The sequence below is a fragment of the Lagenorhynchus albirostris genome, chromosome 5 (assembly GCF_949774975.1).
Source record: "Lagenorhynchus albirostris chromosome 5, mLagAlb1.1, whole genome shotgun sequence".
Taxonomy (NCBI): Eukaryota; Metazoa; Chordata; class Mammalia; order Artiodactyla; family Delphinidae; genus Lagenorhynchus; species Lagenorhynchus albirostris.
The window spans coordinates 72,532,198-72,546,219 of NC_083099.1; the positions used below are offsets into that span (position 1 = coordinate 72,532,198).

Here is a 14,022-nt window from a genome sequence, read left to right on the forward strand (position 1 = left end):
TAACTTGCAACCATGAGCAGATTACCAGAAAGCCCCTAATAAAATGGTTCTCAACATTGTCTATACACAGAAATCATTTAGAAAGCTTTTAAAAATATTGATGCCTGGGTCCCAACTCCATTCAATTGTTCTGGGGCGGGACCTAAGCACTGGGATTTTTTAAAGCTTCTTGTGTTATCCTAATGTGCAGTCAAGATTAAGAACCACAACTCTAACACTGCATATATGAAAAAAGAACAAGTTTATATGTACAAACATTCAGCAAACAAAAAGGATCTCTTGGAAATTAAATATGTGCTAGCAGAACTGAAATATTTAATAGAAGGTTTGGAAGACTAACTGATAAAATCTCCCAGAATACAGAACAAAAAACACAAAAAATAAGAAAATCATAAGACCAGTCCAGAAATTCCAGAAAAAGAAAACAAAGAAATTGGAGAGGAGGAATACTAAAGACTGGTAACAAGAAAGACTCCAACAACAACTCTGGAAACAAGAAAAACACTGCCATTAAAATTTTTAAGAATAATCATTTCCAACCTAAAAATTCCACACTCAACCAAACTATCAAACAAATGTGAGGATAGAATACAGACATTTTCAGACATGTACAGAGATTCACAAATGTCACATTTTCAGGAAGCTAGTGGGGGGAAGTGGTGAGTTCCATTTCTTAAGACTCACTCATGGCCTTGCTCAAAGGAGTTTGTAAACTCACTGGGTAGCTAAAGCCAGACTACAACCCAAGACTCTATATTTAGTTTATCTTCTCCAGGGAGATTTCCACTAAAATATGAGCTTTCCTTTTTTGCTTTTCACCCAGTTTTAATTTTAAATACCTTTCACATTCACTGTTTTATTAGAATAATAAAATATTTGGGGAAAAATACTTGCATCAGAATACCTGGGACACATATTGAAATAATGGATTAAACATAAATATATATATTAAATATATATTAAACATATATATAAAATGATAATTAAAGAAAAATAAGCAAGAGAATTGAATCTACAATTTAAAAATAAAAACCATTTCAATTACAAAAAAAATTATCCTCCATAAAAAAGAAAGTTTTAATAATCATGCAATGTTGCGACTAAAATTAGAAACTTTGTTAATGTATCACTTGGTATTACAATATTGTTTACTAACCTCCGATTCATCACCCTTCTCTCTATAAGCAGTAGCAATACTGGTCTGAACAGCCTTAATCCATGCCTGGCGCAGCTTTTCAGAATCTGCCTGAAGCATACAACTTCTAAAAGGAAATAACATTGTTTTCTCAGATACTAAATTAAACCAAAAAATAAGAAGGTTTACTTTTTTGTCCACTTTGTTATTTAATAATTTTCTAACAAAAACTAATTTCTGTTGAAAGGTTTTATTTCACCTATCTTTACGACAGGGTATGTTCATAAAGAAATCAAGGAACCAATGAAATAAATTACCTACTGAAAACAAATCACCCATTCCTGTATATTAAAAAAAAAAACAACTTTAAATTTGCCACATAAAATAACATTAATTTTTTCCATTGGGTAGATATATGAAATGATAGTTATCAAAGAAATTTATCTGATATATGACTTCAGTTCATTACCATGACAGTTAATATGTTTTCACATGGCCACATCAATCATCTTTATAGAATTTAAAGAATACGATACTGGGTAGAAGTTACATAAATATCTGACTTAATACGTGTAACCATTAATTATTAAAATTTACTTTTAGAGCACTTTTTTCCTCTTTAGCTCATATAATCACAACTGCAACACAGATCTCTCTGTATTCTGGAAAATTCTTTAAGACAAGCTATGGAAACATAAAAGCAACTCTCAAATTCTTTAGAACCACTCACTTTGTTGGAGAGACCACCTCAAAGCAGAATCGTCGTTCTATGTCCTCACAATGTTTCACTGTACAGAGCCTTAGATCTTCTACCACCACAGTGGGATTATCCTACAATAAGGATACAAAACTCCTATATTTATCAACCTAGGTTTTAAATACCAACTACCAATGAAAACATACTTAAAAACAGTACTTGGAATAAATGGTCTAATTTTAAAGGTTTATATTTTATCTTATTTTAGATTAGAAATAGGAGTTATCAACATAGATATAACTAATAAAGGTAATTCTGCCCTGCTAATTTTATCTGCCTCATAAAACTGCTGTATAAGAATTAAATGAAATAGTTTATATATACTTAGTCCAACACTTGGTAGTTAATCAGCAAGTGCTCAATAAATGTTAGCTTTCTGTTCATTTTCTTCTATTTTCTTTCATATCGATTTCTCTCCTGATCCTTACTCACATATAATAAAAGCTACTTTCCTCCAAAACAAGAAGCCTTTCATGAGTCAAGTTTAAATAACTGAAAGAAAAATAAGAAGCCTATATGTGCTTCTTAAAATACCTAAGAAAATGAGAAATTTTAAATCATTTTTTAGTACTTAATAAAAAAATAAACTCAAAACCAAGCTTATCAGAGTAGAAATAACCATGGACTAATTAGTTAGAATAAAGAACTTCTATGGAATAAACCTGCTACCATAGAATAGCAAGTAAAATTTCACATTGTGTCATCTCAAGAGTAAAGTGGATATTTGAAATTTACAGGTGAATACATCATTCATAAAGACTAACTAGGTAAAAATCAAGTCATCAATTAACTAATAGTTCTTTTTCTCTAATTATCTTTAACATTCTCAAGTCACATATAATCTCATTATGCCTTTCCATTAAATAAAAATACTTCACTCTTAAAATCAGGTTCAGGAAAACAAACATGTAAAAACAATGTTAACAAATTTAAAAGTTTCTATTTAAATTAATTCAAGCTTACACTTTAATGTAATTATTAACCTTTCTCCATTACCACTTTTGGCCCTAAGGTGATATTTCTTAAAAGGCACCCTTTCCTTCAGCATCAAGACAGTACTAGGGAATTCCTGTCTCACAGCTGGACAAAGAAACATGTGAAGGAATAAAAGTAATAATCCTGGGACACAGAAAAATCCATCTCAAAGCTAGGAACTAAGAATTCAGGACACAATGTTGACACTTTCCACTTCTGAGTCCTCTTATACATACACAAACATAAAACTAATAAACAGTAATCTTGCACACATGCATATTTATGGACTTCAATGCTTTACCAAAAGGAACAGTTAAAAAACTTAAACTGGGGACTCAATGGGTTTTCACTAATTAACAAAACACCTACCTTAAACTTTTTCTGGTAAACCAACTGATTATTCTGTATTGAAAACCAGCGTCTAAATAGATACAAAATAGATTACGTTTTCACAAACATAATTTATTTCAGTTGTTGTTAGAAAAGAAATACTGGGGAAAGCACTAGAAAATCAGTTTATGGTAATTATGTTTTTAGAAGTGCATTGTTTTGTTTTGCTTTATATAAACGATGTCAATGAGATAGATAACTACTGAAAGTAAAAAAACAATTTCAGGCAATTTTAAAACCACAGATTAGGAAAATAAAATTACTATATTTTGATTCATTTTTATGTCAGAAATTTATATCCTAACAAAAGTTGTCATCCTTTATGTCATTACCAAATAATAATTGTTTTAAAATAAAAATTTAGCTTTTTGAGCTTCCTCAAAAATAACTAAATCTTTCCCCCAAAATAATTTGCTTTTGTTATAAAGTAGAAATAAAATTATATTATAAATAAGACTTCATTTGTATACAATAAAAGACTGAAATAAATGGTGCTTTGTTTTCAACCTTTCTGAAGCTAATTCAGCATTTGATTTGTTAAGCAAAACAGAAAATTGTATCATCCTTTTAGAACTGACATCACAGGAGATAGGTGCCAATTCACTTGGGCTTACTTTCATGTAAAATACTTCTAAGCAGAATAATCAAAGTTATGACTAAAAATGAGTCACCCAACTATTGTTCTGCTCATTACTATACATTAATTGGCAAACACTTTACTTGCAATCTTCTTTAGAAGAAAAAACTAAGCTACGTATGGCATATTTACTAATTCTAATTTATTAAAACAGTAAAAGGACCTAAAGACTTACAAAAAAAAATCACAGCCAAAAGCCATTCATAAAAGGAAGCAAAAACTCTCATCAAGCATGAAAGGTAAAACAATATTTGAGTCATTATTTTAAAATTAGTTTCATGTGAGATGATTTCTATCATAAACATTAGTTATTCATCTATTAGCAGATAGAGATTCTACCTTTTCATTGATACTAATACAAAGCACTAAAAATTGTATTTAGACATATTTAGAATTTCTATTTTAAAAAATTAAGTTAATTCTCCAAAGCTGAGAAAATGATTAGATGCTTTTCTATTTTTAAGCTAGACAGATTGTTAGGTTTTCTTGCTATTTAAAAAGGTATCACCGTTACCATTAAAATAGAGACTGTTAAATAAGCATCTAGATAAAACCAAGTGCGTTGCCTCTAAATGCAAATCATCAAGAGGTGAGCTAGAAAAGGAAGAACTTCTGGGGTCTCTTTGCTTTGGAACACATGGTTGGTTAGAAATGTTAAAGGAAAAACCTCCAAACAAACAAAATGGTGCAGCCCTGCCACATGGGATGACATGCAATGGAAACAATCTCTGATATTGATTAAAGTGTTTTTTAAAAAAATCATTTGAAGTAGCGTAAACCATATTAATAAAAATTCTTATATTTTATATATAGTAATCATATTATATAATTTGATGAAAAACTACAATGAATTTTATTGCACAATGGAAAAACATCCATGTAAACTTTTCATGCTTCTGAGGTCTTCAAAAAATAAATTTCTTTTGACCTGCTGAATCTTAGAATAGCCTCTAAACATAAATAACAAAATACTAGATAAAAACTTAATTTTTTTTGGTTAGAGACAATTTGCTCTGATTATTAACTTTATAGATCATTTGTATTTCTGAAACTCAGTTCCCCTACCATCTATCTGCTTCTGGGTAACTTTCTCACATCATTAGTTTTTGTATACACTATAAATTCATCTTAATTTGACATCTCCTAAGGAAAAACAACCCCACAATATATCCTAGGTAGAAAAATACTTTAATTACTAAGATCAGTATGTATTATGATACTATCTCCCCTCCTCTGCCATTAAAAAAAGAAAAAAGAGTTAACTTTACTCATTTACACTGATGAAGACCTTAATCAGGTAAGTAAAATAAAACATAATTTTAAATTGCTCCTGTAGGATGATCCTAGTTATTATTAACAATTTTAATAAAAGGAAAAATGAGGCAGTTCATAGTCTATGCGACATGCAAAAATATTTAATATTTTTCAAGTTCATGCTACCTGCAATTTGAAGATTCTTTAAAAGGTAATTAATAAAAAAGACAAATGTTGGAAAGCATTGTGCTGACAACTACACTATATTCTGCAAGATTCACAAACTGACCACAAAGCCAAAATATAAGTTTTTAAAAAGAAAATGTCTTGGTTTTAAGAAAACTAAGACACCACTTTATATCTATCTCAAACTGAGATAACATAATAAAGATTTTAGACCAAAATATTACATTCATAAACAAATATTATTAATTTTTAAATACCAATGAGAGCCATAGGATGACAGAATTTTGGTGGAGAGGGAATACATTAAAAAAGAAATCAAGTATCTTTTACAATTTTTGAGCACTCGTCCCGGAACTCAAAATCAAGAACATGGGTAAAAGTCAGACTTCTAAATCTGTAGAAGCTTTATCACTAAAACTATACAGATGATGGATTCATGCACACATCTGGCACATAGGTGCCAAAAAGGTGAACATTTAACAAAGTTAAAAGCTTGAACATGTATATGTTCCTTTATCTAAAATTCAATTTAGTTTTTCACAAGGAAAAAGACCAAAATGGTAAAACAAACAAAAGCTAGGAACTGACAATGTTTCCTTTAAACATAATTAATAAGGTGATTACCAAAGGGGCTAATTCCTAATTACTGTTTAAAAAATTTAAAAAGCATTTACTAGCTTATTTCCCTTAAAAAATACAGACACATATATATATAAAGGTATTCGTATTACTCAATCTATATCTTCTTTGGATAACTATATACATATCAAATGTTCTTTTCCAGATTAAAACAAATTGAGGAGATAAGCAATGAAAAGGTATAATTCCATTCCTCAAATAAGAATTACACTTTCTTCCCAATTTAAAACATGAGACTTTATATCCATTGCAAGTAATCCAATTGAAATGCAGGTTAATTATGAGCCTTCTCGTGCCAAAGAGGAAACTGGAGTAAGGTAGGGGTGAGGGGAAGGAAGCCATTTGGTACCTGATATGATCGGGCTTTTTCCTGTCATGTGAAAAAATGGGGCAGGATTAAAACATAAGGGAAAGGTGGTAAAAGAATGAAAACGCAAATGTGCAAAATAAGCAAAAGACTAGCATGATATGAAAATAAAGCAAGAATTAAAGGAACCAGCTTAAGCTCATAACCTAACAAAAGAGTCAAAAGTATCTGTTGTATTTTGCTCACATATTATACATACATGCATTTATACAGTTAATTCCAATTCTTAGGGATCTGAAATGCTAATATTTCAGAAATATTCAAAATTTTCTTCAAAGCATTATGGTATAGAAGGTTCTGGTAGGACTTAGCACACTCTGCTATTATTTTCTGCCTCTATGGTCATAGCTGTAAAATATAAATAGTACCTTTCCTCATCTTAAAAATTTAAAGGAAATAATCACTACAGTTATATTTATATATATATATATATATATATATATATATATATATAAAAACCTGAAACAAATGAGAACTTTCCATAAGGAAAAGTTCCTCCCATCTGCTCACCCTCTTTTTGTCAAATGATAGTGGAGACTCTAAGGCCACACATAAGTAGAGTTTATCTTTAATCTATCTATACACTTCTTATTTGTATCTGTACTAGATTAAGATACTATATAATACATTTTATGCTTTTAGCTATATTTTCTAATTCAACAAAGACTGAGCACAGCATGTAATTATTCAACTTCTTTATTCGTTTTAACACCTCACTACTAAATAATGTTAATATTTAATTATTTTCCTTGTTCCTTCATCTTTTCTAAATTTATCATTAAAAGCAAAAGAGATATACAGGTATTAGTAATCCATCTAGCACTGACTTGAGCTTGAAGTAAAGCTGACACACTGAGAAGATGGCCTGGTATGGAAAGACTATTTTGTAGATATCACATCATCAAAAAATGTATATTATAGACATATAAAAATCTTAAGAGACACCAGAAATCTGAAGCCAACCAGAAACAAGCTCAACAATTCACATAAGACATAAAACGTTTCACTCCTTACGCTATTTCAATCATATCACACAAAATACCATCTCTTTGGTTAAATTTCAGATCATAGAATGATGCTTTCAAGATATACTTAGATTTTATGAAACACAGGGTCAGGTTTTAAAACTACCTGGGAATTCCTAGTCAAATTCACATTTCCCTCAGGAAGATCTTTTTAAAAAGTTCCTTTTGAAAATATTGTATGCTTCTACTCCATAAAACTATAGACAATGGCAAATTTGTCATCATATGATTGGCACCTTATAGTAACTACAAGAAAGTATGTTTCCTAAAACTAATCCACAAACAATTAAAAAAAAACAAAAACAAACGTAAACGGTGGGCAGAAAAAAAATCTGTACATTTGAACAGTTGAATTCCTGAATTTTTAAAGTTAAGGCACAAATATCACAAATACACAGTCTTTTATTCAGAGGCTCGTAGAATATATTAAATCAAGCTAGATAGAGAACTAACTAGAGAAGCAGGGCAGAGTCTGGAAGTCATATACAGGTAAAGGGAAATTATTTGCACGTACTTCCTAACATTAGATTTTTGGTAACCTCATATAAAAAAATTTAGATACATTCCAAATTTTTAAAATTGAAAAGCAGAAGAGAATTCTAAATAACATTTAATAGATAACTCTTTCTTTCTTCTCCCTTTTATAGCTACTGACCTATAACCTAGAAAATACTTAAGACTTCTGTTGCAAGGTTTTGACTTTTGTTTTTAAAAAGGGATTTGTATAATGTTTATATGCTATATTCCTTAGAACTCTGCCTTTAACTACTGCTGTCATCAAAATATTCTTTAAAGGTGTATGAAAATGAAACTAATTTGCTATGCATAATTTATTCCTAATAATGCAAATGGATTAGGAAGGTTTTTAAAAGTATTTTTTAAGCTATTTTTTTGTTGTTATTGAAGTTGTATTTTGTCTTATCAAAATACAGATTGTGGGCTTCCCTGGTGGCACAGTGGTTGAGAGTCCGCCTGCTGATGCAGGGTACACGGGTTTGTGCCCCGGTCTGGGAAGATCCCACATGCCGTGGAGCGGCTGGGCCCGTGAGCCATGGCCGCTGAGCCTGCACGCCCGGAGCCTGTGCTCCGCAACAGGAGAGGCCACAACAGTGAGAGGCCCACGTACCGCAAAAAAATAAAAAATAAAAAATTCAAATTGTTTGGAATTTCCATAGCAAGTTTTTTATTTCTTTCTTTTTTTGACATTTCCTTTATGTTTTATTTTATTTTTTTTTGGCCTCGTGTAATGTGGTATCTTAGTTCTCCGACCAGGGATCGAACCCGCCCGCCCCTGCACTGGAAGCACGGAGTCTTAATTCTGGGTTGATCCACTGTCGTCTGACCTTGGTCGTCTCTTGACTATCTGCCATAGCAAGTTTTTTAAAGAGCCAGGTTTTGAGCCTCAATTTTGTCACAAACCAGCTGTGTGACCCTGAATGAGCAACCATCTCCCTGCACTTCCATTTCTTTACTAAAAATTAGGGTGTTAACTACAATCTATGATTCTAATCAATAACTGTCATCCTATCACACAGAAATGGCATCTCCTTTAAAAAGTGGCCTCATTTCCAAAGTTATTGTCTTCCTTACTTGGCAAATGATAGGTAACATATCTACAATTGAGAATTTTATAGTTATTCCCTACTTGATTTTAGTTATGTTTTAATGTATATGCCAATTAATAAAATTCATGAAACATATAATAAAAAACCAAAAGGTCCATGCTTAAGTCAATTAATGTTCTTCCGTTGTCCTAAGTGGGAATGCGATTTTCCACTAACACTTACTGTGCTTCATTTTGAAGTCTGAGAGCATTTCTGATTGGAGTAGTCCATGGAATTTCATTTCATTTCTTCTTAACATAACGGTACAGTTTCTATGGATTTACTGTATTTTCACTGTGTTAAACTTTAAGGAGGTTGTTTTGAAATCTGAAGGTTAAAATTCAATTCTAACATTACCTCATGAAACCATACTAGTTGAAAAATCTTTATTATAAAAATTTGACAACCACACGATTTTAATTTCCTACTCTGGCTATGCAAATTTGCCAGGAAACGCTTCAAAGATTATTGGCTTAATACAGAATTTTAATTTTTCTTTTTTACTTTATAATAGTTAAAACATTATTTCTTAACCAGACCATGTAGTTGATCCATCTATATTCATGTATTATTTTTAAAGTTCTACATAACTCGGGCTTCCCTGGTGGTGCAGTGGTTGAGAGTCCGCCTGCCGATGCAGGGGACACGGGTTCATGCCCCAGTCCAGGAAGATCCCACATGCCACGGAGCGGCTAGGCCCGTGAGCCATGGCCGCTGAGCCTGCGCGTCCGGAACCTGTGCTCCGCAACGGGAGAGGCCACAACAGTAAGAGGCCCGCGTACCGCCAAAAAAAAAAAAGTTCTACATAACTCAAAGAGACTTAATATCAAATATAATCATTATTCTTTCCAGTTTATATTCACTCTCAAGTAAAGGAAAATTATTTCAAATACAACGCACCATGTACCATTCAAACATCTGACAATATCGAATGCTATGGAAATACTCAATGTATCACTGACATTTGAAAATATCAATAAATGTTTTTTCTATAACCTCATCACCAAGGACTCAAAATTAGTGCACAAGGAATCCATTTCAATGTACTGAATATCCAAGCATAATCATTTCCAGTTAAATTAACAAAAATGTATACTAAATTAAACTTACCAAGAAAATTCTATTTATTTTGCTACTGTCCATTTTTTTTAAAAAGAAAACAATCTATCATTAAGTGAATGCATATCTGTTCAAGCAGCAAATAATATACATTCAACCAATAATATAATAGTGTACCAATTAACCAGAACCCAATACTATTTTCAATTATTACAAAACTGTTCTAACTACTCTTTTTTTTTTTTGCAAGAAGGGAGGCATCCTTGAATAAAAGGCTAATCACTGCTATTCAGAATAATGATCCTGAGACAATACAATCTTTTTTTTTTGTTTTAATGTTTGAAATTATTCCACTTTATTAATACATAAGAAAATAAAATATTTTACACATTCATTCAAAAGACATTTACTGGATCAATATATATAAAAATCAGTTTAGAAAAAAACATTTTAAGTTTTTGGTAGGCATCAAGTTTAGAAAAAAGGAGCACCAGCTGCCATACTCACTTCACACATAAAAACAATTCCATATCCTAAAACTCCTGGTTAAAGTTATTGCAAAGATCCAAAGATCAGAATCACCTCACTTAAAGATTCACAAGCCAAAATTAAGTAAAAATGTACATAAACAGCATATAGGGGAGGAACCCAAAGGGGAAAAAAAAAGCTCACTTGTCATATTCATCCATTATATTCAAAATATAATTTGCAATCAGATCTATTTGGTAACAAATATGGGAGGAAGCTCACATTTAAAAATTTATTCATTGTAATGATCTAGTCACTACAGACCAAGCAGTATAAAAAGTCTCCTTGTTTCCTGGTTTAAACTTCGCTTAAATTTTAAAATTTAGAATTACTACTGTTACTTTTGACTTGCTTCATAAGGCCCCTTTCCTAGAAGGGCCTTATCTTATCTTCAATGGACTGGGTTCAGGAAAGTTACTAGGGACGGTGAATTTAGAGAATTATGAAGGAAAGAGTTGCCAAACCAAAGGGAAAGTCAGAAAACTGAGAATATGGAAAGAGCAAGACTAGATTTGAAATATATTACCTGTTCCAAGTTTTGAAGGCATTGCTGGCTCGTTTGAACAGATAACCTTCCATAACAATGCCATTTGCAGCATCTACATTATATTCTAGCTTAGAATCATCACTGGAGAAATCCTAGACAAAATAACACATTAAAAAGTTCATATGATTTTTACTGATTTCCCTAGACAACAAATCTATCCTAGAGAAACAGCTCAAACAGTAAAAAGCTTTGTATTAAGATAGTTATATCAACAATATTCATAAGAAAGCAGGGGAGACCTAAATGTTCAAAAATAGAAGAATGCTTCAACATATTGATGTATTTCAATCCAGTAGACTATTATGCAATAACATAGATGAGTATACAGAATATACATTAAAAGAGAAAAGACAATATAAATTTTATAAATTATACAGCTTGGGTAAATAAATTGTATATACACTGTGATTAAAAGCACAATATGTATACAAATAGATAAAGGGAATAACTCGATATTCTACAGGTGTTATGTTTAAAATGTTTTCATTTAATCCCAATATTTTATGGTGATGTGTCTGCTAACAATTTTTTTTAAAGGAATATGGGTATATTTAATTGGGATTATTTAAATCTACCACTATTTTCTAAATATATTACTATTATGGCAGTTTTTAAAATCTGGTAGAAACAATAACTCCACTGTTTGGGGGTTCAAAAAAGGATTAAAATAAAATTATTTTTGCAAAGGAGAAGCACCACAGTGTGAAGTAAGCATTCCGAGCTCACTTTTTTATGAGGACTATAGAACCACTCATAGGCATTTTCTATCATTCTAATCATTCTAGTTTTCACTTGAATGCAATTCAAACTTTCAATTTTCCTCCAAGGATTCATGAATTTTTGAAATCAGAATTACCATATTTAAAATATTTCCTGGTGAATTTCCAAAGTAATTTCAACAAAACTGCAAGACTGCTGTGATCCCCAAATTGAAAACTCTAAAGATCAGTCTTGAAACTTTCAAAATTATTTCTGGACCAATAATCAAAATTAGAATGCTATCCTATTAGAGAGTAGTAGACTTTCTGTCTTGAGAAAGATTTTGGTAGAGGCTGGATGACCACCTGCCAGAACGCTGGGATGCGGGGGTCCTGCACTGGAGGGGAAACGGAGTGAGAACCACCTAAGGGCTTTCCAAATCTGACTCTAAGACTATGGAAAGAGGAAACAGACTAACTTCAGAATTAAAAACAAACACTGCTGACATCTCTCAAAATTTAATCATAAAGACATAATAATCCAAAATAATCAAATGAAATAACCTGTAAATAAATTGCTACATTTCTTCCTGCTTTAATACTTTGGGGGAAAAAATCACGGAAATTTTAATTCCTTCATTTAAAATTTACTTGAAGCTATAATTTATTTAATTATGTAGACAGAATTAAGTCAGCAACAGATGTAATTGAGTTTGGCAACATTCTAAAAATTTCATTTGTAACATCGGCATCTTTGCAATGCATTATAAGTATTTTTTTCTAATTTCAACTATTTTTCTTGAGATAAATTAAGTCTTCAGTATAATTCCTATTAACATCAATTAATATTTTATAGTACTTAAAATGTGATAGATATGATTTTATAATGAAAGCAACCAATAATGTTGAATAAAATATATAATATTAGAATTTAAATACACTGATGAGCTGACAAATTGGAAGGAATACTCAAAGGCAAAAGAATAAGTGAAAATTGGAAGCCACAGGGGTAAGCAGAGCAAGGAAGCCAAGTCTCCCATTAAGGGCGTTTGTCTCATGAGGAGAACTTGAAGCTCTGGTGTGGGGCCCAAGGAATAGAAGGCAAGGCCAAGGCTGGCCAATGAGGGGACTCTAAGAGAAGCTTTCTCTTTTGAAATTGCAAGAAGGACAAGAAGGACCACTATTATCTCTTTGTTTTAAGCTTATTTTAAAAGTCCTAGCCAGCAAGATAAACAAAAAGTAAAGGAAACAATTATTTGCAGATGATGTGACTTTGTACACATAACATCCAAAAGAATCCAGAGATAAGTCAGTATTAAAGAGAGCTTAAAAAGACTACTGGTTACAAAATCAATACATAAAAATCAAATTTTATTCTAATATAGAACAAAAGTAAACAGTGAGAAAAGAAATTTTTACAAGATAATATTTACAATAACATTTGCAATACAATGTAACAAAAGATGTACAAGAAAACTATCAAACTTTATGAAGGACATTAAAGAAAACTTAAATAAATGGAGAAATATTTCAAGCTCATGGACTAGAAGACATTTAAAATAAAGATATCAATTTTTCCCCAAATTGATTCACAGATCCAATGCAATCCCAATCAAAATCCCAAAAGCTATTTTTATGTAACCTAAAAAGCCACTCCTGAAATTTATATGGAAATGCAGAACTTTGGCAATTCACTTTTGAAGAGAAGGTAGGAGGCTTCGCTTTGTCAGATATCAAGATATGCTATAAAGCTAAAATAATTAAGATAGCACAGTATTGGCATAATTAAGATAAAAAGACCAACAAAACAGAATAGAGTCCAAAACAGACCTCACATGTATGGAAATGTGATGTATAACAGTATACAACACTGAGTAGTAGGGAGAAACAAACTTTTTAATAACTGAATCTAGATCATTTAGCTACCAATGTGAAAATAAAAGGAAACTGGATCTCTACCTCATACTATATACAAAAAACCAATTACAGATTGATTAAAAAATCTAGATATTGATAAAAGGCAAATCTATAAACACTTAGAAGATGATGCAAATCTATAAACCCTTAGGAGATATACCATTGTGATCCTCGGTTGGGAAGGACACAAAAAGTACCACACAGAAAAGACATTTTAAAAACTATGTGAAAATTTAAAACGTATATACCCCAAAGGGGGGCTAATATCCAGAATATTTGAAGATATGATCAACAGTTAGCTAGG

At 31.3% G+C, this 14,022-nt stretch overlaps 1 protein-coding gene across 2 annotated transcripts in view; it reads right to left on the bottom strand.

Annotated features, from left to right (window-relative positions):
• The window catches only part of ACAP2 (ArfGAP with coiled-coil, ankyrin repeat and PH domains 2), a 162,999-nt gene that overhangs the window by 25,172 nt on the left and 123,805 nt on the right, over positions 1 to 14,022 (bottom strand). For both annotated transcript variants that reach the window (XM_060150341.1, XM_060150340.1), the window contains exons 10-13: positions 11,083 to 11,195; positions 3,237 to 3,288; positions 1,866 to 1,966; positions 1,157 to 1,262 (exon numbers count right to left, since the gene is read on the bottom strand). In XM_060150341.1, coding sequence (XP_060006324.1) covers positions 1,157 to 1,262; positions 1,866 to 1,966; positions 3,237 to 3,288; positions 11,083 to 11,195 — 372 coding nt within the window. The remainder of the gene's footprint in view (positions 1 to 1,156; positions 1,263 to 1,865; positions 1,967 to 3,236; positions 3,289 to 11,082; positions 11,196 to 14,022) is intronic.